Raw genomic sequence first — 27,290 nt, 5'->3', positions numbered from 1 at the left:
GCAAGAGCTTTTTATGTAAGACTTTGATGGGTTTAGAATTTTAAGTTTTCTCATTGAAGTGTCTGAAGTCTTCTCCGTAATGTGAAGTAAAATGTTGGGGACACTGGGAACTCTCTGTTTCATTAATTTTTGAGCTTTATTGTCCTTAAAAACGATTCCAAAATTAAAGAATTAAAAATGTTAGAAAAAAATTTAAAAATATTCGCTTATTTGAATTTCAACAAAAAAAGGACAGAGAATTGATGGGGAAAATTCCACCGTTCTGAGCAGGGCTGACTTACAGAGGTCTTCTCATATGGTTTCTGTAAGGCTTACGTGAGAAGGTTACAGTTTCAGAGAAGGCTCTGAGAAACCTGTGATCTTAAATAGGGATGTCCTCCGTGGTGTCCATCAGCTCTTTAACTGGAAAAGTGACCCATAACACGAAATGTTCACTTCTGTAGGTTTAGATATTTAAGAAACCTGATAATTCTAATATCACCCACTGTCCTTCTGCTTTGCCATAATACCCCCACAGACAGAATAGATCGTGATATTTTGTGTTTATTTAGCCAACGTGTGGGATGCATGGATGGATGGATACTGCTTAGACAGAAACATAGATGGCTGAATGGATGAATGATTTAAGTTTTAGCTCTGTTGCCAAAATGATATTGGGATCTGTTTTGTTGTGTCGTTCTTTATTGCAAGCCATTTTTGGATTACTTTAAATGAAGGCCAAAGAAAATTAGGAAAAACTAAAAGAAGAAGACAAAAAGTGGATGGATGACTACAAAATGTTTACAACAAAGAAAACGTGACTGGTTTTTCTAAGACAAGACAAAAAAAAACAAAACATAAGAAATGGTAATACCAAAAGCTATAAAAACAACGCCAACACCAATCACCCTAAACATTTCATGGCTCACAAAGTGAGCCCAGCAACAACAACAACAATAAGAACAATTTTGTATTCATATTATAACTCTTCGATAAATAAATGGAAACCCAAAACAAACCAGCAAACAAAGAAAAAAAAACGGTTGACCCTTAGCTTTTTGAGGTTTTCTTTTCATGAGGATTAGAGTTTTCTTGTCTCATAGATTTGTGGTAATTGTAATCTCTTAAGCTCTGTCTTTCTCTAACTGTAAATATTTTTGGTCGTAAAAATAAATGATTAGGAAATTAGTAGTAGTAGTGAAGGGATAAGATATGAGAGGAGGGGTTGATAAGATACTGTTCTTGGAGGCACACAAAATGACGAACTTTAAGTCATTCTTCTTTAAGTACGAAACTCTCTCTCTCTTGTGGCATCCAGCCATTTAAGTTTTACACAAACCCTAAATTTTCCATCAAAACTAATTTTGCCTTCAAAATATACACACTTTATCCCTATTTTACGATGCAAAAACCTTTACTTACTTTTTCTTTCACATGATTTACTTGGTGGACCAAAAAAGATTATTGGATTTATTCTTACATTGCTTTCTCCAACGCAACCTCACCAACACCTACACTCACTCACTACCCCTCTTCACGTCCTTCCTTAAATCCCTAGCTATTTGCTCACTTTCCTTTTTGTCATTCGTTTTATTGCTCATGTCACCCACTTACCAAACACACACACACGTCCTTTTTTTGCATATCCTTTTAATAGGATTTCTTATTGCCCAATGATATTAAGGACCTTCCGTATTGTTGTTGTCGTTTTTGTGAGTGTGTTTGAATGCCAATCACAACAACAAAAAGTAGAATTGATACGATTCGTAGAATATTTGCTATTCCACAAATGTCCTTGCTCACTTTGTAATGGTCTGAGAACCATTTTGTTAGAGAATTAGAATAAATGACAGCTTATGAATGGAAGCTTTTAAATTGTTATTGCCCAGCCAAATCATATACAGGAAGAAAAACAGGCCAAGACAGGTTATGATAATTGTCGGAAAGGATATTTTTTTTTAACACAACAGAACATTTATTGTCATCCATAAAGATAAAGGAATTTAGGAAGAGGAAAAGGGTGGTTCAGTGTCAATAATGGGGAAATGGGTCTCCTTAATTTACTTAGGTACATAAAAAATGGCATTTATAATGCTAAATCTTGAATAGATTTCCAGCCCGTTGCCTCGGTAGCAGTGTCGTTAAGAGATTTATTACATATTTACGCCAGTCGTTCCGTATGCAACAACTTGAAATACTTCTAGGAAATGCCATAAAGTTAGATATTTTTGGTAAAACTGTAGAACAATAGTCTGTAGAATATAATTCAAACAATATTCGGGAATAAAAATAAGACAAAAAGTGTATCGGCGTTTAGAGTTTTCGTCTTGTGTAAACCTAAATAGAGAGACCAACATTTCTCTTGCATTTTACATACATACAATGTATATAGTGTCTTCGGTAATATTTATTACTAATAAAATTCAGGGGAACAATTCTATTTAATTTTTAACCTTCTATAACCAAATTTAGTAATATAGTACTGTGGTAATGGGAATCAGCGTAGTTGCAAGTTTTGCCAACCTGCTAACAGTGTTACCAAATTTTTATAGCGTAGACTTGAACAAAACGTATGTTCTTCTATTTGGCCACCAGATGGTACATAGCGTAGACGCAAACCAAACAATCCGTAGCAATCATTACCCCTCTAACGTCTCACTAAAGGGCTAGACAATTTTTTGTTGAATATGCGATCGATCCTAATACCACCAACTTTATATTGGCAGTATTTTGAATAAAAATTTTGAATATAGAAACATATAAGTAAACGGTCACGTTTTGGTATACCCCCAAAAATAGTACAGTACCTGATCTCATACAAGACAGAAGCAATGATAACTAACACCACATTTTAGTTTTCGACTTTCACAGTTCACATTTCCTAACATTACATTTAAAACCCAAAGAATAATTAAAACAAACATCCGGTAAATTTTGAAAGAGAAGGGAAAAATAAAAGTGTCGTATTTTGGAATTTTTAAAGTTTACGTAGGGAGATAATCTAAATAATATTTTAGAAATGTTCGACCTAAAATTCCCAATAACCCTTGCATTTTGCATATATAATGTCCTCAATAATATTATTGATAAAATTCTGTAAAATTTCTGTGTAATTATGGACCTGCTACAACCAACATTAGTAGTAACGTAATGAGAATAAGCGTCGCTACCGGTCTTACCAACTGTTACTGTTAACAGTGTTACCAAATTATATAGCGTAGACACAAACCATAAAAGATATCTCATTGCAAACAAATGCCACGTAGCATAGACACAACCGAACACTCCGTAGAAATCTTTAGCCCTCTAACCAGAGGGCGCACAGCGAAATATTTAACCCTCTAAAAGGCTTTTTTACAGAAGTTATATAGAAGAAGTTATTTCCAAGGAAACACAGAATGTCTTCTTAACGAAGGCTAAAAACTTTTTATATGACAGAAAGGTCACATTATGAAAGATCCAAATGTATTCCTAAAAATTGCCAGAATATTTTGTCAATGATGGCACTCTTTAAGAAGTCCAGAGAGTCTTCTTTTAATAGTTTTGAACGTGTTCTATAAGAGTCCAGAATGTTTCCTTTTATAGGAGCACAAAATCTACCCTCTTTTATAGAAGAAAACAATAACATATTTAAAAGAACAGATAATATTCTCACAAATCGGTAAAGGGTCCTCTTTTTAAAGACCGAAAAGATTTCTTATAAAATATGCTTTCATAGAAGGGCTACCACACTTTCCATATCTTGTCATAGTAGACCAGAATCTCTTCTCACAGACGTGCAGATGGTATTCTCCAAAAAAAAAACGCCTTCACTCATAGAAAGTTATACAGTGGAGAATTTCTTTCTATATAAGACAACATAAGAGAGCAAAACTCTTTCCATATAAGGGCGAAGTTTCTTCTCAAATAGGAACAGATTGTCATCTTATAGAAGAGAAGAATATGTTCTCAAAGAAGAACAGAATGTCTTCTCATAGCTAAGTATAAACTGTTTCAATAAAAGATCAGCTTCTCACAGAAAATCAGAAGTTCGTCTTGAAAAAACCGAACGTCAAAGCACGACTCGAAAGAGAAACAATTAAAATATCATTCAAAAATGACCTTCGCCTTAATAAAGCAAAAATAAAAAAGTAATTTCTTTATATTTCTCATAGAAACACTTAAGATTTAGATATTTTCTAAAGAGGGCTTTAGGTTTTCCAACCGAAGAGCTTAAAGTTTTCTCATACTTCAGATCTTCTAATCGAAGGGTTTAAGACTACTTTTAGATTTTCTAATAGAGGATCTATAGATATCTTCGTAGAAAATTCGTTCGTCTTGTTATAGAAGATTTTTTCGTCTTCTCATGACAAGTAGGTATTCTCTCATGGAAGGTTATACAGGCGAGAAGTTCTTCCTATAGAAGACAGACAAGAGAGTAGAAGATCTTTTCATAGAAGGCCGAAATGTTTTCCCAAATAAGTGCAGATTGTCATCTTATCGAAGAGAATGTGTTCTCATAGAAGAACAGAATGTCTTCCCACAACAACGTATGAACTGTTTAATAAAAGGACAGCTTTTTATAGAAAATCTGAAGTTTGTGTAGAAAAAAGCCGAACATCATAGGTCGACTCGAAAGATAAACAATTAATATATTATTCAAAAATAACATTGAGGCAAAAATAAAAAAAAATCATTTATTATATTTCTCATAGAATTACTTAAGATTTAGATATTCTCTAAGGATAGCTTTAGGTTTTCTTTTCGAAGAGCATACATTTTCCTCATACTTCAGGTCTTCTAATAGCATTGTTTAAGGTCTTCCCATAGAAAAGCTTTCAACTTCTCAAAGACTATCTTTAGATTTTCTTATAGAGGACCTATAGATATTTCCCTAGAAAATTCTTTCGTCTTCTCATAGAAGCCTATTGGGTCTTCTCATACCAGACTTTTCGATCATTTCATAGAAAACCTTGAGGTATTCTCATAGAATGTCTAATACAACCAACTTTAGTAGTATGGCCATGCGAACCAGCGTTGCTAAAAGTCTTGCCAACCTGTTAATTATGTTACCATATTATATAGCGTAGACATAAACCAAAACTGTAATTAGATAACGCGTAGCTCATACATACACCAAAATATGCCACCACTTAAAGCTTAGCGCAGACACAACCCAATACTACGGGAAATATTTCTGTGGAATTCTTTAAACCACTAACGTCTCACTGAATTTCTAGAATATTTTTTTGGAAATATTCGAATGACACCGAACTTTAGGCATCATGTAATTTAGTATTCATAGTAGCTATGGTTTCTACATGACCAAAAGATTCACTGTATACATACATTTTGCAGTATAGCCTCCAAATAGAAAACCTTTGCATTTCTTCATAGACAATATTTAGGTTTCCTTATAGAAGATCTTTAGGTTTTCTCATAAAAGAATTTTAGATATTTTCATAGAAGATTCTTTCATCTTCGCATAGCAGACCTTTGGGTCTTTTTATAGAAACCCTTGGGTTCTTTCATAGAAAAACTGCTACAACCAACATTAGTAGTATGGTCATGCGAATCAGCGCTGCTACAAGTCTTACCAATCTGTTAATGGTGTTACCATATTGTATAGCGCAGATACAAACCAAAAATGTTATTATATTGCAACCAGATAAAGCGTAGCGCATACACAACCCAACACTACGGAAAATATTTCTGTAAAATACTTTAACCCACTATCGTCTTACTGGATTGCTAGATTTTTTTTTTTTTTTTTTTTTTTGAATATTCGAACTACACCAAACTTTAGGCAATATGTTTGTAGTAATTTAGCATTCATAGTAGATTTAGCCCTTTTCATAGAAGATTCTTTCGTCATAGCAGACTTTGGTTTCTTTTATAGAAATCCCTGAGGACTTCTCAAAGAATACCTTACTGTATTCTCATAGGAAAACTCTAGGTCTTAGGTCTTGTTATAGCAGACCTTTGGGTCTTTTCATAAAAAAACCTTTAGGTCATCTCATAGAAAAGCTTTATGTTTTATAATATTCATAGACAACTCCTAGTTTTTTTTTTCATAGAAACGCTTTAAATCGTCTTTAGAAGAGATCAAGATCTGCACAGAAGGCCTTCAGTGGGCCTATTCTCTAACTTTTTAACGACAGTCGATATTGTTATTTTTACGAGAAAATCATTTTAACAACATAACTAACAACCTTGGTATTCTGTAAACAAATTTTAACAACTTTTGTAAAAAATGTCGTTATAGAAACAACACCAAAATTGTCGTAGTTTAAAAATCGCCTAAAATGTTCAATATTGGATTCGCCTTTGGTTTGTGTGTATGTTTTGTTTTGGAATACATTCAAAATTGAAAGCTTTTGAAAGTTTGCCGTCAATTTGTCTAAATTTTTACAGAATAGCACAATCGTTACTGCAAAAAAATTTTAGTGTCGACAACGTTGTCGATTGTCGGATTGTTAAAAAGTTACAGAATAGGCCTGCAGGTCTTCTAATAAAAACCCTTTTCTCAGGAATACATTTAAGTTTTTTCATAGAAGACCTTTGTCTTCTCGTAGTGTAACTTAAGGTCTTCTCCTGAAAACTTTTTACGTCTTCTCCTAGAGAAGCTTAATGTCTTTTCATAGAATAGCTTAAGATCTTCTCATAGAAGAGCTTTAGGTCTTCTGTTCTAGGTCTTCTCAATGAGGACTTTAGGTCTTCGCCTTAAGGTATTCTCATAGTGGACTTTTAGGCGCCCTTATAGAATATCTTTAGAATATCTTTAAGTCCTTTTTAAGAGACCGTTAGGTAGTCTCATAGAGGAGCTTTAGGTTTTCTCAAAAAACACTTAAGTTCTTCTCACAGGAGAGCTAAATATTTTTTGATTATATAAGTCAGTTGAAATTGTGATAGCTTTATCAATATCATGAACATTTTCTGGTTGAAAAGTGTATGTCCTCTCATAAAATAGCAGGGAGTTTCACAAAAACGGCCAAAAGAGGATTTCACTTGGAGAGCAGATGATCTCATAGAAGGGTATGCTTATTTTTACAGAATAGCAGATAAACTCTTGATACCGGACAGAAGGACCCCCTGCAGTAGACACGAAAGATGTAGCAGTCATTCCATGGAAGGTCAGAATGGAGGGTCCTAGAAGAAGGACTTCAATAAAACACCACCAGGTCTTCTCAAAGAAAAGCAGAAGTACTTTTCGTAGAATAGCTGAATGTCTATGTAACGATATGACTTACCGACAACTGTATGCTAATCGCAAACTTACCGACAAATTTCGTTAATTACCGAAATTATAAGCATTTTAATTTTAGCTGTTTTTCTCGGTAACCAAAAAAATGAGTTACAATATTACAGAAGGTCTAAATACGAATCAAACAAAAATATTTCCACAAAGAAATTTGCGGTTTAGGAGATATGGTGCGAAATGTATGAGGCAATAAGTGTAGTTTTTCGAGTTCATTATTTCTCCAAATATTTTATTCTTGTCCTTATCTACAAATTTGCTTCAGAGGTCAGAAGAAGATTCGCATTGATTTATATATTTGAGATATAGCCCCGAATTTCTTTGAAAACTCAATATTTAACCATGTTTAGATGGGACCATAAAATCCGAGCTGGATCTGACACAACAAAAGCCAACTAGGGTTTCTTGTCGTTTGGGTCTGTACTTTCAAAAAATCCTCAGTTCGAATTGTTTGCACAAGATCACCTTAAAAATGTTGCACAGTGTAACTTACCGAAAAATTTCGTTAATTATCTAAATTTGTATACCCTCAGCATTTATGCTAACGAGGGTATAAACACTTTCCTACGGGCAAAATATGCCTCATCGAAATAATGGTTTTAGAAATGTGTTTCAGAAAATTAGGAGTCGATTTAGCAATGTCCGTCCGTCTGTCTGGCTGGCTGGTGCGTACGATAACTCTCGAACGGATGAACCGATTTGGTCCAAAATTTGGCTTTCGTAATATTTTGTCCAAACTTAGTTTAAGTTCGAAGATGGGTTATATCGGTCCACTCCTTCCGGTACCTCCCCCCCAAAAGTTCGAAAATGTTCGGAAAATTTGTGCGCACGATAACTCTTGAAGGGAGTAACATACTTTGCACATCGTGAAATTTCTACCGAACTTAGATGAGGTTGTACTATGACTCAATCGGTCCACTGTTCGGGTACCGCCCACACAAAATTTCGGAAGAGTTCAGTTTAGGACCTGTTGTAACAACCTGTATTCACGGCCCCCCATACGGCGGTACAAGTTTCATCAGGGGCAAGTCCATACTTCTTGAGAAAATAGCCTGAAAGTTGCAAAAAACCCCCTACGATACAGTGTGTAGTTGTTGGAGCGCAAGATAAATCTCGAACGGATCTGCCAATTGGGTCCAAAATTTGGCCATAGTAATATTTTGTCCAAACATAGTTTAAGTTCGAAGATAAGCTATATCGGTCCACTCCTTCAGGTACCCCCACAAATGTTCAAACATGTTCGGGAAAATTATGCGCACAATAACTCTTGAATTGAGTGGCGGATTTGGTCCATACTTTACACATCCAAATATATCTACTAGATATAGATTAGGATCGAATTTGGACTTTATTTGTCTACTCCTTGGCGTACCTATCACACAAAATTTCGGATAAGTTCACTTTAAGACCTGCTTCTGAATCGCTTTGATTTTTGTTGAAGCAACTTGCATTCGCTGCCTCAATTACTACGGTAAAAGTTTATTTAGGGACAAGTCCATACTTCTTAAGAAAACATCCCGAAAGGTGTAAAAACCCCTATGGCTACATATGTAGGGGCTGAAGAGCACAATAAATCTCGAACTGATCAACCGATTTGGTCCAAAATTTGACCTTTGTCATATTTTGTCCGAACTTCAGTTTCAGTTCGAAGATGTGCAATACCAATCCACAGCTTCCGGCATTGCCCCCAACATTTAAACAATTTCACTAATATGGTATGCACTATGTCTCTTGAACGGGTCAACCAATTTTGGTCTAACTTTGGATCTCCAAACATTTTGTCCAAATTTAATTAAAATTCTAAAATGACCCACATCCTCTCCTTAGGATACTTCCCCCACAAAAGTTCAAATGTTGAATGTTGTCCATGTCCTGTTTAGGGTCTGTTCGAAAATCCTTTAGAAATACCTACCGATGCTGTTCGATATGGTCTTATTTAAAGCGATATTATGTTTTCTGTGGACAAGTCCATGATTCCTGGCATACTGGTCCAAAAGTTATACGATGACCCACTAAATGACTAGTGGGCGCGATATCTATCGAAAAGATATGACTCCCAAAATCCACTTAGATAATGGACTATGTCGGTCCATTCCTTTAAGTACCTCCTCCTCAACACTTTTGAACTTTAATCCTAATCCACATTTTTGTCGGCAAGTTCAAATGTCCAAAAAGTGTTTCAATTCACATGGGCTGAGGGTATATCTCTGTCGGCAAAGCCGACTGATACTTTTTTACTTGTATGTATTTTAAATTTACCGATTATTGTCGGCAACTCGAAAAATGATTTACACTATTCCACTACAGAACGATTTTCATAAATCAGAAATATTATTTTATTCTTTCGTATTTTAGTTTTAAAAACGTAAATCCTTTAGTTTAGGGGGCTTCTGTCCTTAGGGGTTTCTGCCCTTTTAAAACTAGAAAACCAATGCGAAATATCCGAATGAAATTCTGTACATTTCAAACTTCTCAGTACGAGTAGTGTGTGTGCTTTGAAGCTATTAAATTGATCCCTTTAATTCAAAAAAAAAAAAACTTTCTTGAAATGTAAATAATTTTTTTTTAATGTCACATACACACATGCGCTTCCATATTTCGCTCATACTCGGAAATTGCCAAGAACAACTTTTTCTCTTCATTTTTTGCCAATCCAACAATGGGGAAGGAAAAAAACCAAGAATTTTATCCTCTTATGGACATTGGCAATTTTCCACCTCTTATTTTTGAACAATTCGTTCAGGAAATTTTTCTTTCTTTTCAATTTTTTTTTGTTTACAGTTCACAAACAATTTCCTAAAGCTCAGTAACACATCAATAAATTCATCTCCCCCTAATTTTTACTCATAACTCTTTAGTTTGGTTGATAGAAGTTTATGTCTTTAACAAATATATGGAACTAAAACTTTTAAGAGTTCTTAAATTGAATTATTGGTTAGAAAGCAAAGAAGAATGAAACACGCACAAAAAACTTTTCACCTTTCAACAACTTAACTATAAGCCCCACCAACAAACCACCACTAGTCTTTAGTGAAACAAATACCCTACAAAACTACCCATTTATAAATATATTTTTTCTTTATGTTTTATTTCGGTTTTCCTTCCAACCATTTTGTTCTAGTTTTTTTGTATTAATTATTTATTAATCAATGAAAGTTCTTTACTACCAGGCCAATTGGTTTACAATACCTTATTTCAGTTTGTAAAGAAGAAACTTTGTTTTTGTTGAACAAAAAATTCTTTGAACACTTAAGGGTTAAGTTATCCACATGAAATGAGCACGAAAAACTAAAGCATACTTTCAGGCTACTTTAAAATTGAACGCAAAGGGGTAAGTCAAGAACATTTAAATGAAAAAAGAAGAACAGACGTTTTTTGTTAAAAAGTATTGTAGGTAAAAAACTAGATTTCAAGGCAATTCAATGGCTTATATTCCGAATATGACAGCTAACGATAGGGGGTTTCCTCAATGAAATATTCTTATAATATACATATAAAATGTTGTATAAGGTGTTCTTATACTAAAAACCATTTACGTATATTTCGAAGGAAGACCTTTGGGTATCCATCCATTTAATATTCAACATTTCTGATAATTATACTTACATTTATGGCTCTCAAAATCAACTTCCTAACCCATCCCATCTACCGCCACGCCGCAAATCCAAACACTTCCCAAACATCTCCAAACATGATTCCACGAATTTTCACCTCACATAAAATGCCTGCCTGCAAAGAAGAAGAGGACATCAACCTCATTATAAAACTGGCTAGCGGACACATTCTAACATTGAAAGGATATGCTTTCATTCCATTCAATATTAGTTTTGTTGTTGCTACGGTGAAATGAGTTACAGGATAACACAAAATGCAAGAGATTCCTTGAAGTATAACCTACTATTGACAGCTATAATTTTAGCTCGAGGCGGCATAGCAATTAAAATTATAAAATGTAACAATATTTCTAATGTATGAATGTATGTACGTTAGAATTCCTTTTAATTCATGTTTGCGTGAGTTTGTGTGCGTGTATTCGATTTTTCTTTAGGGCACTTCTGGGTGAATGTCCGTAAAAGCACTTGTGCTTTCCCATCGACCAAATGCCAGACACAAATGAAAAGGTGCTGCACGCTATTCACACTCATGATGAGGTTTCATGACCATTAGCGGCAGCGAAAGGGTCCGAAAGGATACCCACTAATAGGTAGAGGGAAATGTATGTAGTATGGGTTGAATAATTTAATATGGCAAAGCTAAACTGACAAGGGATTCAAATAGCAAAATAACTGTCAAACTTTTGCGGATAAATTAATTATAATTCATTTAAGAATTGAATGGGTTGAAGTTTTTCGCATAAAGCTCATAGGGGTTTTAAAAGGGGAGGTGGACGAAAGTTGTAAACAATAAACACTTAGTATGGATAATGAGTAGGAGGTCTTCGCCCAAATGAAAGGGTTCAAAGAGACTTTCATAAAAAAATATGTAAGAAGATTTAGAAGAATTGAAAATATTCTATTCTTGCCATAGAATAACAACACTGATGGGCAGAAATGCTCTGCCTCACACACAAAAGTGTAAAAAATACATGAGTCGCTCGCAATTTGCCCACCATTGGAATAACAATATCTATTCTCATAGAAGAGTATTGTCTCTTTCCATTGAAGAGCATGGCTTATTCTCTTCTCACGCAAGAGATAAATCAAAATTAACAGCTGATCGAAAGCGTTTCTCAGTGCAATAGCAGAAGCATAGGAGGAAGCCCAAGAAATTCAAAGAGATGAATAGAGTATATAAAAGAGAAGGAAGTGTTTTCTAGGAATAGAGCAATTTCTTTAATGGCAAAATATCGCATTAAAGAGAATAAAGTCATTTAATGTCAACGAGAAGCCTTTAATGCTCTCCTGTGAGAGGAGCCTAAAGTTCTTCTATGAGAAGATTCTCTTATAAGAAGTGTCTACTAATCTTCTAAAAGAAGATTCTACTCCTCTTCGAAGATGATTAGGCTCTTTGCACAGAAAAGTAGTGGACTCTGATACTTTTCCCTTTTTATGAGAAGAAAGTCTAATTATCGAATATAAGTCTAATTATCTACTATCTTCTATGAATAGAGACGCATGATCTTCTATGCAAAGAGTCTAATGCCCTTCTATGAAAAGTACCTAATGCTCGTCTAAGGCTAGGAAAATTCAAGCAAACGTTCTTCCCATAGAAAAGCACAAGTTCTTCGCGTAGAAGAGCACAAGCTCTTCGTATAGAAGAGCACAACCTCTTCGTATAGAAGAGCACAACCTCTTCGTACAGAAGAACACAAGCCCTTCTTATAGAAGATCTTGAACTTTTTGTATATACGTTCACAAGCTCTTCTCATAGAAGAGCACAAGCTCTTACCAGAAAAGTCCTCATGTCATTCTCATATTTGGTTGATATATTCTATGAGAAGAGCCTGTACTTTACTTTGGGAAAGCTTATGTTCTTATGCTCTTCTTTGATAAGAGCTTGTGCTCTTCTATGAGAAGAGCTTGTGCTCTTTTATGAAAAGAGCTTATGCTTTCCCACAGGAAGAATGACATAAACTCTTCAATTATAAGAGTCCCAACTTTTCTATGAAAAGAGCACAAACTCTTCTCTCAGAAAAAAGCAATCTTCTCAGAGAAAAACACAAGCTCTTCGTATAGAAGTACATAAGCTCTTCTATGGGTATCAGTTCCAAATCTCTTTCTCTAGAATAGCTTAAACTCTTCTCATAGAAGAGTTCAAAATCTTCCAATAGAAGGGACGACCTCCTCTCATTGAAGCTCTTCTCATGGAAGGGCGTGATCTCTTCTCATAGAAAAGCACAAGCTCTTCTCGTAGAAGAGCACAAGCTCCTCTCATAGAAGAGCACAATCTCTTCTCATAGAAGAGCACAAGCTCTCTTCATAGAAGAGCACAAGCTCTTCTCATAGAAGAGCACAAACTCTTCTCATAGAAGAGCACAAACTCTTCTCATAGAAGAGCAGAAGCTCTTCTTATAGAAGAGTACAAGCTCTTCTCATAGAAGAGCACAAGCTCTTCTCAAAAAAGAGCACAACCTCTTCTCTTAGAAGAGCACAAGTTCTTCTCATAGAAGAGCACAATCACTTCTCATAGAAGAGCGCAAGCTCTTCTCATAGAAGTGCACAAGCTCTTCTCATAGAAAAGCACAAGTTCTTCTCATAGAAGAGCACACGATCTTCTCATAGAAGAGCACAAGCTCTTCTCATAGAAGACCACAAGTTCTTCTCATAGAAGAGCACAATCACTTCTCATAGAAGAGCACAAGCTCTTCTTATAGAAGAGCACAAGCTTTTCTTATAGAAGAGCACAAGCTCTTCTTATAGAAGAGCACAAGCTCTTCTTATAGAAGAGCACAAGCTCTTCTTATAGAAGAGCACAAGCTCTTCTTATAGAAGAGCACAAGCTCTTCTTATAGAAGAGCACAATCTCATCTTATAGAAAAGCACAATCTCATCTTATAGAAGAGCACAAGCTCTTCTTATAGAAGAGCACAAGCTCTTCTTATAGAAGAGCACAAGCTCTTCTTATAGAAGAGCACAAGCTCTTCTTATAGAAGAGCACAAGCTCTTCTTATATAAGAGCACAAGCTCTTCTTATAGAAGAGCACAAGCTATTCTCATAGAAGAGCACAAGTTCTTCTCATAGAAGAGCACAAGCTCTTCTCATAGAAGAGCACAAGCTCTTCTCATAGAAGAGCACAAGCTCTTCTCATAGAAGAGCACAAGCTCTTCTCATAGAAGAGCACAAGCTCTTCTCATAGAAGAGCACAAGCTCTTCTCATAGAAGAGCACAAGCTCTTCTCATAGAAGAGCACAAGCTCTTCTCATAGAAGAGCACAAGCTCTTCTCATAGAAGAGCACAAGCTCTTCTCATAGAAGAGCACAAGCTCTTCTCATAGAAGGGCACAAGCTCTTCTCATAGAAGGGCACAAGGTCTTCTTATCGAATAGCACAAGCTCTTCTTATAGAAGAGCACAAGCTCTTCTTAAAGAAGAGCACAAGCTCTTCTTAAAGAAGAGCACAAGCTCTTCTTAAAGAAGAGCACAAGCTCTTCTTATAGAAGAGCACAAGCTCTTCTTATAGAAGAGCACAAGCTCTTCTTATAGAAGAGCACAAGCTCTTTTTATAGAAGAGCACAAGCTCTTCTTATAAAAGAGCACAAGCTCTTCTTATAAAAGAGCACAAGTTCTTCTTATAGAAGAGCACAAGCTCTTCTTATAGAAGAGCACAAGCTCTTCTTATAGAAGAGCACAAGCTCTTTTCATAAAAGAGCACAAGCTCTTCTCAAGAAGGGCACAAGCTCTTCTCATAGAAGGGCACAAGCTCTTCTCATAGAAGGGCACAAGCTCTTTTCATAGAAGAGCAAAAGCTCGTCTCATAGAAGGGCACAAGCTCTTCTCATAGAAGGGCACAAGCTCTTCTCATAGAAGAGCACAAACTCTTCTCATAGAAGAGCACAAGGACTTCTCATAGAAGAGCACAAGCTCTTCTTATAGAAGAGCACAAGCTCTTCTTATAGAAGAGCACAAGCTCTTCTTATAGAAGAGCACAAGCTCTTTTTATAGAAGAGCACAAGCTCTTCTTATAAAAGAGCACAAGCTCTTCTTATAAAAGAGCACAAGTTCTTCTTATAGAAGAGCACAAGCTCTTCTTATAAAAGAGCACAAGTTCTTCTTATAGAAGAGCACAAGCTCTTCTTATAAAAGAGCACAAGCTCTTCTTATAGAAGAGCACAAGCTCTTTTTATAGAAGAGCACAAGCTCTTCTTATAAAAGAGCACAAGCTCTTCTTATAAAAGAGCACAAGCTCTTCTTATAAAAGAGCACAAGTTCTTCTTATAGAAGAGCACAAGCTCTTCTTATAAAAGAGCACAAGCTCTTCTTATAGAAGAGCACAAGCTCTTTTTATAGAAGAGCACAAGCTCTTCTTATAAAAGAGCACAAGCTCTTCTTATAAAAGAGCACAAGCTCTTCTTATAAAAGAGCACAAGTTCTTCTTATAGAAGAGCACAAGCTCTTCTTATAGAAGAGCACAAGCTCTTCTTATAGAAGAGCACAAGCTCTTTTCATAAAAGAGCACAAGCTCTTCTCAAGAAGGGCACAAGCTCTTCTCATAGAAGGGCACAAGCTCTTCTCATAGAAGGGCACAAGCTCTTTTCATAGAAGAGCAAAAGCTCGTCTCATAGAAGGGCACAAGCTCTTCTCATAGAAGGGCACAAGCTCTTCTCATAGAAGAGCACAAACTCTTCTCATAGAAGAGCACAAGGACTTCTCATAGAAGAGCACAAGGTCTTCTCATAGAAGAGCACAAGGTCTTCTCATAGAAGAGCACAAGCTCTTCTCATAGAAGAGCACAAGGTCTTCTCATAGAAGAGCACAAGGTCTTCTCATAGAAGAGCACAAACCCTTCTCATAGAAGAGCACAAGCTCTTCTCATAGAAGAGCATAAGCTCTCCTCATAGAATTTCACAAGCTCTTCTCAAAGAAGAGCGGAAACCCTTCTTCTAAAAGGGCAGAAGTTCTTCCCACAGAAGAGCACAAGCTCTTCACATAGAAGAGCACAAGCTCTTTTTACAGAGCACAATCCTTTCTCTCAGAAGAGCCTTCTTTGACAACTTCTTTAATGTTCGAACCCCATTTTATTTCACGTTTTCTCCATCGTTTTCCTCTTTCCCAACAAAAAACTCACGTTTTTAATAATTTTATTTATTTTTTTTGTCACTTCTCACAAAAAAACGCAATGCAAATTAAATGTAAACCTCTTCTCGTTAGCTTCTTAAACTTAATGCAAAAAAACATAACACAAATTTTCTTAGAAATTCCTAGAAACACTTCCGTCACTTCCTCCTAATTGAGTAAACGATATTTGACGGCTCTCAAAATGGGATATTTCTCGCCAACACACAAGCCACGGAAATCATCATATTCCAAATCGAAGAGAGCAACGCCACCCAAATTCAAATTCTTGGAATAGGCAGTCTTTTCAGCAGCTGTATCAGGATCTTCATATGATACCCAAACACCGTGATCTCCCTTCTTGTCGGGGGCACGGAAAGCATAGACACCACTTCTTCTGGCTGGATCCAAAACCTTCTTCAATGGAGCATTGGCACCCTTGGCAAATTGGTTATTGGCATTGGGCAGCATTTGACAAACTTCTTGCCAACTGTACAAGCCTTGGATTTGGGTATTTTCACCCTTGGGAGCTTCATTTTCTACTTTGGAAATTGGTGGAATACCCGAGTCGCCGGAATCTTCAGTCATTTTCCATGGGCGGCCATAAGTGCTGATGCCAACATTGATTTTATTGCTGGGGAAGCCATGGTGCAACCAATATTGGACCACAGAATCAACACTGAATTCAGGATTACGATCAGCCATGGGATAGAGGGGAGCTGTGATATCAGCCACTTTGGGATTGCGTTCGGGCGTGTAGAAATCAAAGGCAGCCAAATTAACAAAGTCAACATAGCTGTTCAAGGCGCTGACGTCAAAGAATTCTGGAACAAAGAGAAAATTTACATAGTTATTAACCCGGCGTTTTGAGGGTAACTTATGATTCACAACTTACTCGATGAATTGACATTGGGCAATACTGTGGCCGACACCAAATAGTTATCGGGACGCAATTCATTTTTCAATTCACGCATCAAGGCAGTAAATTGTTCCTTGTGCATTTCCGATTCTGGATCAACATCAAATTCACCAGAGAATGTCTTTTTAATGCCCTTCCAGAAACTACCCAAACCACTGTGCACCTTCTTGGGTTTATTTTTGGGGAATTGATAGGCCATATCGACACCATCGAAACCGTAAGTCTTTACCAAGGCGTAGATGGTATTGATGAAACGCTGACGACCAATGGGATTTTCCAAAAGTTCCAAATATTTATTTGGCAAATCCTTGGCATCTTCTCCCGTCTCAATATCACGATCGCCACCAACGCTCAACATAATCTTAACATTGGGATATTTACGCTTTAGTCGGGTAACGGTACGATACAAACCCTTGCCCAAATCCAAATCTAGATTTTGGTTCAAACTCATGGCCTTGAAAGAGTCACGTTCAATACCGGCATAACCATAAATGATGTAGGTGCAGAATTGGAATGAGGGTTCCAAATCATCGATGACCATTTTGGCAAGACCTGGAAGAGGAAGAAAGAAAAAAGTATTGAATTAGAAAAATACAAAATATAAATTGCAATGAAGATACGTATAGAGAACAGGTCATTAATTAAAATCCAACAAAAAGAAGGAATTATGTAGGTATGTATTTTATAAAAAAAGATCTGAATAGTTTATTTCAGGGATCGCATTAAATCTCTGATAAACATAAGTAGATACAAGTATTTTAGCAGGCAAGACATCTTACTCTTTACAGACATTTTCTGTAGAAAATTCCAAAGCCTCAAAAGAGGCTTAAAATTTTCTATAGAAAATTCCAAAGCCTCAAAGGAGGCTTAAAATTTTCTATAGAAAATTCAAAAGCCTCAAAGGAGGCTTAAAATTTTCTATAGAAAATTCCAAAGCCTCAAAGGAGGCTTAAAATTTTCTATAGAAAATTCCAAAGCCTCAAAGGAGGCTTAAAATTTTCTATAGAAAATTCCAAAGCCTCAAAGGAGGCTTAAAATTTTCTATAGAAAATTCCAAAGCCTCAAAGGAGGCTTAAAATTTTCTATAGAAAATTCCAAAGCCTCAAAGGAGGCTTAAAATTTTCTATAGAAAATTCCAAAGCCTCCTTTGAGGCTTAAAATTTTCTATAGAAAATTCCAAAGCCTCAAAGGAGGCTTAAAATTTTCTATAGAAAATTCCAAAGCCTCCTTTGAGGCTTAAAATTTTCTATAGAAAATTCCAAAGCCTCAAAGGAGGCTTAAAATTTTCTATAGAAAATTCCAAAGCCTCAAAGGAGGCTTAAAATTTTCTATAGAAAATTCCAAAGCCTCCTTTGAGGCTTAAAATTTTCTATAGAAAATTCCACAGCCTCTAAGGAGGCTTAAAATTTTCTATAGAAAATTCCAAAGCCTCAAAGGAGGCTTAAAATTTTCTATAGAAAATTTTAAGCCTCAAAGGAGGCTTAAAATTTTCTATAGAAAATTCCAAAGCCTCTAAGGAGGCTTAAAATTTTCTATAGAAAATTCCAAAGCCTCTAAGGAGGCTTAAAATTTTCTATAGAAAATTCCAAAGCCTCTAAGGAGGCTTAAAATTTTCTATAGAAAATTTTAAGCCTCCTTTGAGGCTTTGGAATTTTCTATAGAAAATTTTAAGCCTCCTGAGAGGCTGTGGAATTTTCTATAGAAAATTTTAAGCCTCAAAGGAGGCTTTGGAATTTTCTATAGAAAATTTTAAGCCTCCTTTGAGGCTTTGGAATTTTCTATAGAAAATTTTAAGCCTCAAAGGAGGCTTTGGAATTTTCTATAGAAAATTTTAAGCCTCCTTTGAGGCTTTGGAATTTTCTATAGAAAATTTTAAGCCTCAAAGGAGGCTTTGGAATTTTCTATAGAAAATTTTAAGCCTCAAAGGAGGCTTTGGAATTTTCTATAGAAAATTCCAAAGCCTCTAAGGAGGCTTAAAATTTTCTATAGAAAATTCCAAAGCCTCTAAGGAGGCTTAAAATTTTCTATAGAAAATTCCAAAGCCTCTAAGGAGGCTTAAAATTTTCTATAGAAAATTCCAAAGCCTCTAAGGAGGCTTAAAATTTTCTATAGAAAATTCCAAAGCCTCTGACAACCTGTTAAAAAGTATATCGTATTTAATAAAAAATAATTTCAGGTTAATTTAATGTGAAATCTATACCTCTGTTCTTTATTGAAACATAACTATGTTAATCTCTTTCAAATTATCATTAGGTCACTAAAACTTTCAGTTTCACTTTATCACTTCTATGAAAATCATAATCGCATCTAATCTACCTATGTGCTTCGGTTTGTTTTTCCTATGTTTAATTCTTGATAATTTATTACAATCGTGTTGTTATCACTTCTTGGGAAATCCACTCATCAATTTGAATTAATTTTGTAATCTTTTTAGAACAATTCTAGAACACTCCAATAGAATTAGAACATCTCAACTTAATGCCTGTTGACCTCCATTATCTTTGGCGTATTGTGGCCGGTCAAACAGTGTGATAATCCCCACTTAAAATGTTGCCTTTTTACTTTCAACATGAATATTCATTCCAGTTCTTTATAATTTCAATTAATTTGCTTTTCTTAAGTTCTGAAATTAAATCATCATTTCATTCATTTTGTTTTTGTTGCCGTTCTACTGGAGAGGGAATTAAATTATTTTTACGGGGCATCTGCATGACGAACAGTTGTTTGCTTGCCTACAATTGCAGTTTAAACACCGAAAGCACAAAAATTTCTCCTCGCAAAAATTCATAGCCAGGCAAACAAACAAACTAGCCGAACTGTAGCCGACATCAACTTCCACGTAATGCAAATTTCTGCTGAAAAATAAATTTTAATACCTATTTGCCCAATCACTTCACATCGAAGTTAATTAAAATGCAAGCCGAAACAATTTCCTGCACTTATCATTAAGGCAATTATATCAGCCGCTTCTAAAATTAGCATCATTGCGTAATAAATCCCCGAAACAAAAAGTTATAACTTCCTTACCTTCTTTAACAAAACTGGCCGAATCATAGTAACAAACCAATTGTTTTGTTGGAGGTTGGGTTGGCAAATTACCGGCCCATGTGCAGGCCAAAACCGAGGCCAATAATAAAATTGAAAATTGCATCTTTACAGATGTCGTCGTCGTCGGGGCACACTTAAAACGAGATTTTAGTTTAAGAAAATGATCTGCTTTCTAAGAGGTTTCAACACAAACTGATTTGTAGCCGAAATATTACTTGACTTCGTTAGCATAGTGCGCCGCGGACCTGATATGACACACAAAGTCAGAGTTGGCGGTGAGAGATGAGAGCTGAGATTAAAAAATTTAAAAAAATTAAAAAACAACACCCCGGCTGAGGTAAAACAAATAATGAAAAGAAAAAAAAAAACAAACAAAAACTGTTTTTTTTTTTTGTTTGTTTTGCGGCTTGTGCGAAGGCCGGCCGTCTGTAGCTGCCCATCATCGTCACTTTGCTGAGAAAACAAAATCAATGTAGATTTGACGTTTTGTCTTTCTTTGTTTTTGTTTGCTTGCTTATACATCTTTCCATAATTTTCTATGGAATCCAGTGAGCGTGTTCGGATTTTAAACATATTTTTGTATGTTTGCGATGATTTCTCGTCTTGTCTGTTATCAGTTCAATGGTTCTTGAAGTCATTCTTGGTTGTTTTTTTGCCGAAGATTCATTTTTTGGGGATTTTTTTCCTAGTGTTTGTATTTCTTGTGTCAGACGAAAGAGGGTGTTGTGATAATTTGAGAATAGAAGAAAATTTAAAAATAGGTAAACACAAATCACTCGGCTTTGCAGGCAGCTAAATACCCTCAAGCAGTACAAAACAGATAACTGATTTTAAAAATAAATCGCATTTTCGTAGGTGTTAAAAGAAGTTTTGGAAGATTCCAGCGCCCATTTTTAGACATTTGTGGTATAGGTATCGTAAACAGTATCAGAATCAACATAGTTTACACAACACACATATAATACTTCTTATATTAACAGGCAGGTCTTTTAAAATATTCGGTCCACTTACCCAGACTTCTTTCAGTCAATGAGAGTATCCGGATTCATATTCGTTCAATTATATGGTGCAGTCATGGCCAGAACGACTACACCCATTAGAATTTAACAGGATTAAAGCGCAAAGTGATCAAGTTCGGAGGAGGTACTTGAAAGAATGGACCAACATAGTCCCTATTGGAACTGGATCTAATTTTGGAAGTCATTACTTTCGATAGTTAACGGGTCATCCAGCATTTTACTTGGTCACCGTAGAATTTGTTGAGCTTTTGAGTCAATATGACAGGAAGCTCGGGTGCCACCGTGGTGCAATGGTATGACCACCCACCTTGCACGCTGAAGTTCATGGGTTCGATTCCCCTCTGTAATGTTGTTCTTTACAAAGTGGCGTCTTAAGACACGCCTTTCGGACTCGGCGATAAACTGTACGTCCCATATCATTGAGCTAATACGAATCGGGGTGCACTCATTGATAGGGGGGAAGTCTCCCCTGTATCTTCTGGGATATTTGTGTAAAAAATATTACGACAGGAAGCTTGCCTTTGCCGATGGAAAGAATTATCTCGACGCAATCAGGCCACAGGGGGACTACCTTCGATGACAATTTCAAAATTATCCTTGAAGCGCGCTTAAACTGCACTAAGCCAAAAATTCGATAGTTATGGTTTTTAGTTGATCACCTCAGGATTATTTAGAGCTTTGGGTCATGATGTCAGGAAGGATGAAATTGCCCATGAAAAAAATATACAAGGATATATTTTTTCATGGGCAATCAGGACCAAAAGGATTAACTTTGGTAAAAATTGCACAATGATCCTGAAGCGATTTTTTTAAATTATTAAGAAAAGTTGGTTTTGTTGTTGCTTTTATAACAGCATATGATATGTTTGTATGTTCGTTTTCCTGCTTAATCTGGCTCAATCTTCCGGTCTAGGAATGTGGTTGGTTCGATGGGTTGTAACCAAAAAGCTATTGGAGTTAGTTAAGTAAGTTTGGCAGGGCGGTTAAAAAAGTGAAGTCTGTCATGCGGGTCTGTATAAAATAAAAGACGTCCTATAGAATAGGAGACTTCCGTACGTGTCTTCTATAGAATGGAAGACCTCCGTAGGGAGTCCAATACACGATACTGAACTTGGGTGTTGGGTGACCTTTCTCTTCGAACATTTGCTGCAGTCGACCTATAACGCCTGTCAGTTAACTGGTAGTGGCCTTCCATTGTAAAGACGATCACCATATGGGCATTCTATGGGAAAGAAGGCCACTATAGGGGTCTTCTATAGAATAGAAAACCACCGCAGGGGTCTCCTATAGAATAAAACAACACCGTAAAGGTCTTCTATAGAATAAAAGACCGCCATAGGGGTCTTATTTAGCATAGAAGACCTCCGTAGTAGTTTCTATAGAAGAAAAGACCTCCGTAGGAGTTTCTATAGAAGAAACGACCTCCGTAGGTGTCTTCGATAGAATGGAAGACCATCGTAGGGGCCTTCTATATAAAACAAAGGTCTCCTGTAAAAATGACCTCCGTAGGGGTCTTCTTCAGAATAGTAAACATCCGTATTAAGTAGAAGACCTCCCTATGGGGATTATATAAAATAGAAGATTACCATAAAAAGACGACCGCAGGGATCTTCTCTAGAATAAAAGACCACCGTAGGGATCTTCTCTAGAATAGAAAACCACCGCAGGGGTCTTCTATAGAATAGAAGACAACCGTAGGGGTCTTCTATAGAATTGATGACCACAGTGGGAGTCTTCTATACAATTGAAGACCACCGTAAAGGACTTCTATAGAATAAAAGACCGCCATAGGGGTCTTATTTAGCATAGACCTCCGTAGGAGTTTCTATAGAAGAAACGACTTCCGTAGGTGTCTTCGATAGAATGGTAGACCACCGTAGGGGTCTTCTATAGAATTGATGACCACAGTAGGAGTCTTCTACGGAATTGAAGACCACCATGGAAAGCTTCTCAGTAATGTTGCCGATATTTCCTGAGTATTTCAGCCTTGTAAAACTTCTCTACAAAGTGGTGTCTAAAGACACACCGTTCGGACTCGGCGATAAACAGTAGATCCCATATCATTGAGCTAATATGAATCGGGGTGCACTCATTGATATGAGAGAAGTTTCCCTTGTCCCGTCTGGGATGTTTGTGGAACAATTAAATGGAAAGCTCCCAGAGAATTGACAACCACCGTAGGAGTTGTATTTAGAATATAAGACCGCCATATGGGTCTTCTATAGAATTGAAGACCACCGTAGGTGTCTTTGCTGAATTGAAGACCACCATAAGGGTATTCCATAGTATAGATGACCATCATAGGGAACTTCTGTAGAATTCTAGACCTCCTTAAGATCTTCTAGAAAAGACCTTCGTAGGTGCCTTCTATAGAATCGAAGACCAACCACCGTAGAAAAGAAAACCTACGTAGGACTTTTATGAAATAATGGTCTCCTATAGAATAAAATACCTTCGTAGGGGTCTTCTTTAGAATAGCAGACTTCCGTAGGTATCTTCTATAGGTTAATTCTTAAGGAGCACGGTCTGAAAAGAAGACCGTACCACCATAGGGATCTTCTATAGAATAGAAGACCACCGTAGGGGTCTTCTATAGAATAACAGACCTCCGTATGGGTCCTCTATCCAATATAAGACCTTCGTAGTGGTCTCATTTATGGAAGTCCTTCGTAGTGGTCTCATTTGTGGAAGATCTCTGTAGGGATTTTTTTTAGAATAGAATACCACCGGTGTCCTGCATTGAATAGAGTACCTCCGTAGGGGTCTTCTATAGAAAAGAGCGCAGCCAACGTAATTTCTATAGATTTATTCTTGAGGACCACGGCCTGATATTCAATGATTTCAAGGTAGTTGTCGTCAAAATGCAAAGTGCTCCAAAAAACGTGTTTACCAAAGGATCCTGCATATGAGTAGCTTGCTTGTATATATCCTTGCGGATTCCTGACATGGGGTTGGGATTTCAATTCCCTTTGCCGAATGCTGGTACCACACCGATGATGCTTTATGCTCGTTGATGCTGCATTGCATCATCTTCCCAAGGACTATGAGTTCAAGTTGCTTTCGGAACAATCAGCTATCGCTGGACATAGTCGCTTCCATTGTCCTCTTTCGCTTGAATGGGTGTTTAGGGTATTGGTACCAGCACGTTTGCCGCTGGAGTGACCAATGCGGCCTTTGTTCTCAATATACAGTTTGTAGAGGATATCTTCCTGTTTGCACATCCATTCGCCTTTTACTTTGGTAGTGACAAACAGTTGCTTCCATAAATCAACATTTTGTTTTTATTCTGCACCGCTTCAACTATTCCAGAAGTTTTGTTAGTTTTGCACAAATTAGTTGATCAGTTAATATATGTTTTTTAAAGCCCTATTTAGTTAAGGGCTTTACCTAATGACGACCCAAAATGGGGTTTCTTTAAAAAATCAACCCTAACAGGTAGCCAAAGAAAACCATACATCTTCCCTCAGATTGTATGTAAACGGAGAAGTTACCATAAAAGGTTCCGTAGATCAATTTACCATAAGTTTAGAACTGAAGAAGGTATCTCATTTTGAATAGAAGGTATCTCTTTGGAAAAACGTTGACGATTTTTATGATTCTCACAATATCGTGCAGCTGTCTTCATGCCACTTTTTTCTTATCAATAGATTTACAAAACTCCTGATAATATGTACCATTAATTTTTTGGTGGTGCTATTTAGTACTGAAATGTAGATTTTGCGACAGTTTGAAGGGAGCGGGCAATTTTCGTTATGATTACGCTTCCACAATAAACTTATTAAGTCGCAATCTGTTGTGTGCGAAGTTATTCTTTGTCTAGTTTCCTCGATGTCGATTAAGATTAAGGTGCGCACTTTGGATCGATCGCGAGTGTCATCCATGTACAGCCAACGACGAATCGGTCCGTCTTAAGACCAGCCCTCTCGGAACCATAAACATGACTTTTTTAGAACCTCCTATCTCTCTATCATATTTTAATGCGTTTTTTTTAAGATTTGATAAAATCTTACATAAAAGGTGATGCGTTTAAAAGGCCTCTAGCAGAAAATGATTTTCAATATTTATATGGAATCAACATTACTTTAGACATTAATAGGCCAAAGTTTATTCATCTCTGCAATATGGTATAATTTTTGAGAAAAAATTCAAAAATGTACATACATATAGTATCCACACTTTGCATACCACCCTCCTATTGTTCCCACTAAATATTCTATGACTTTTGACTACCGTTTGCATAAATTTGAAAACAACAAAAAATAATAAATAAAATATTGTTATTGTTAATTCTATTTTGTTCTTTTTTTATATACACACTCAAACGCTACAAAACTAGTTTTGTTATCAATTCATGTTTGAATACAAAGACACAACAACACCATTATTGTTGTTTAGGTTTCGATATGAGATTGATTCATGTGACATCATTGGAAGTTGGTTTGAATTTTAAAGATATCTTCTTTAAACTTCGTTGGGAACCGATAATAATTCAAAAACTGATATCTGTGGGAGGACTCAAAAACGACAAGTTTTATTTGAGACTCCCCCCACACCAAGAGAAGCCAATGTTTTGTAACGATTCGAAATAATTAAACAAAATCTTTGTGGATAAAACCAGTTTCATCTTCCACTTTAACCCTTTCGGTGATTCTATGCCATATGGCATAGCCAGTTTTTGAAGTTCGATTTAAGGGAAAATACTTATGGGTACCCTTTTTTTAATTTTGAATTTTTCCCTGAAGTGTTATCTAAAAATAAATCGACAAAAAATTTTGATTGGTGGACCCTGTACATTGTTAATTTTATATGTTTTATTAACAAAAATTAATTTTTTCTCAACTTTTTGTAATTAATTTCGTAGATAATCATTGCCTTAATAATTAAAAGAAAAAAAGATCCGAAATATAGTTCAATAGAGCTGCCAGATTTTTTATATTTCATACTATGGCATATGGCATAGACTTTTCCCGACGGAAATGTTTCACTTTGTTTGACTCCCTGATCTTCTATAGTAAACCCCCTAGATCTTCCATAAGAAGACCTCCAGATCTTGTATAAGTAGACCTCCAGATCTTGTATAAGTAGACCTCCAGGCCTTCTATATGAAGACCTCCAGATCTACCATAAGAAGACCTCCAGATCTACAATAATAAAACCTCCAGATCATGTGTAACAATTCCTGCAGATTTTCTAAAATAAGTCCCCCAGATCTTCTATAAGATGGCCTCCACGTCTTCTACAAGATGACCTCCAGCACTTCCATAGGAAGACATTAAGGTGTTCTATAAGAAGTCCTTCAGATGTGCTATAAGAAGACATTCAGGTCTTCTATAAGAAGTCCTGCAGTTTTTCTAGAAGAATGACTCAGATCTTCCATAAGTAAGCCTCAAATCTTCCATAAGAAGACCACAGGTCTTCTATAAGAAGCTTTCAATGTTCTAAAAGAAGACCTCCAGATATTTTATAGGAAGACTTTCTATGTGAAGACCCCCAAATCTTCTAAAAGTAGACCTCCAGATTTTCTATAACAAACCTTCATGTCTTCTATAAGTAGACCACCTAGTCTTCAATGAGAATACCTTATGCTTTTCTCTAAGAAGGGCTCCTGCTCTTCTATGAGAAGACCATCTGTTTTTTATAAGAAGGTCTCCTGCTTTTCTTGAGATGAGCTCCTGCTTTTCTATAAAAAGATCCCCCAGCTCTTCTATAAGAAGGCCACCTGCCCTTCTACGAGATGACCCTCTGCTCTTCTATGAGACGACCTCCTGCTCTTCTATGAGACGACCTCCTGCTCTTGTATGAGAAGGCCACCTGCTCTTCTATAAGAATACCTCCTGCTTTTCTATGAGAAGACATCCTGCCCTTCTATGAGAGGACCGTCTGCTCATCTATGAGGAGACGTCCTGCTCTTGTATAAGAAGACCTCCTTCTCTTCTATAGAAGACCTCCTGGCGGTTTATATGCAAACGTGCTGCTCTTCTATGAGAAGACGTTCTGATATTCTATGAGAAGACGTTCTGATCTTCTATGAGAAGACCTCCTGCTCTTGTATAAGAAGACCTCCTGCCCTTCTATATGCAAACGCCCTGCTCTTCTGTAAGAAGACGCCCTGCTCTTCTATGAGACGACCTCCTGCTCTTCTATGAGAAGACATCTTGCCCTTCTATGTGAAGACATCCTGCCCTTCTATGAGACGACCTTTTGCTCTTCAAGGAGAAGACATCCTGCCCTTCTATGAGAGGACCTTCTGCTCTTCTATGAGAAGACGTCCTGCTCTTGAATAAGAAGACCTCCTTCTCTTCTATAGGAAGTCCTCCTGGCCTTTTATATGCAAACGTGCTGCTCTTCTATCAGAAGACGTTCTGATCTTCTATGAGA

General features: G+C 36.4%; 2 protein-coding genes across 6 annotated transcripts in view; one reads left to right on the top strand and one right to left on the bottom strand.

The window, feature by feature from the left end:
• The window catches only part of Pgant9 (polypeptide N-acetylgalactosaminyltransferase 9), a 423,799-nt gene that overhangs the window by 252,891 nt on the left and 143,618 nt on the right, over positions 1-27,290 (top strand). The window lies entirely within an intron of this gene.
• Positions 15,941-20,185, bottom strand: Idgf6 (Imaginal disc growth factor 6). The gene is made up of 3 exons (XM_073956155.1): positions 19,873-20,185; positions 16,822-17,397; positions 15,941-16,750 (listed from the first exon to the last, which is right to left on the bottom strand). Exons 1-3 carry the CDS (start codon positions 19,994-19,996, stop codon positions 16,098-16,100), a joined length of 1,353 nt encoding a protein of 450 aa, XP_073812256.1. The 5' UTR covers positions 19,997-20,185; the 3' UTR covers positions 15,941-16,097.

Source organism: Musca autumnalis, unplaced genomic scaffold, assembly GCF_047663935.1.
Source record: "Musca autumnalis isolate F117 unplaced genomic scaffold, ASM4766393v1 scaffold_5, whole genome shotgun sequence".
Lineage (NCBI taxonomy): Eukaryota > Metazoa > Arthropoda > Insecta > Diptera > Muscidae > Musca > Musca autumnalis.
Note: the sequence above shows the minus strand (reverse complement) of the source record. Positions and strands in the feature narration are given on the sequence as shown.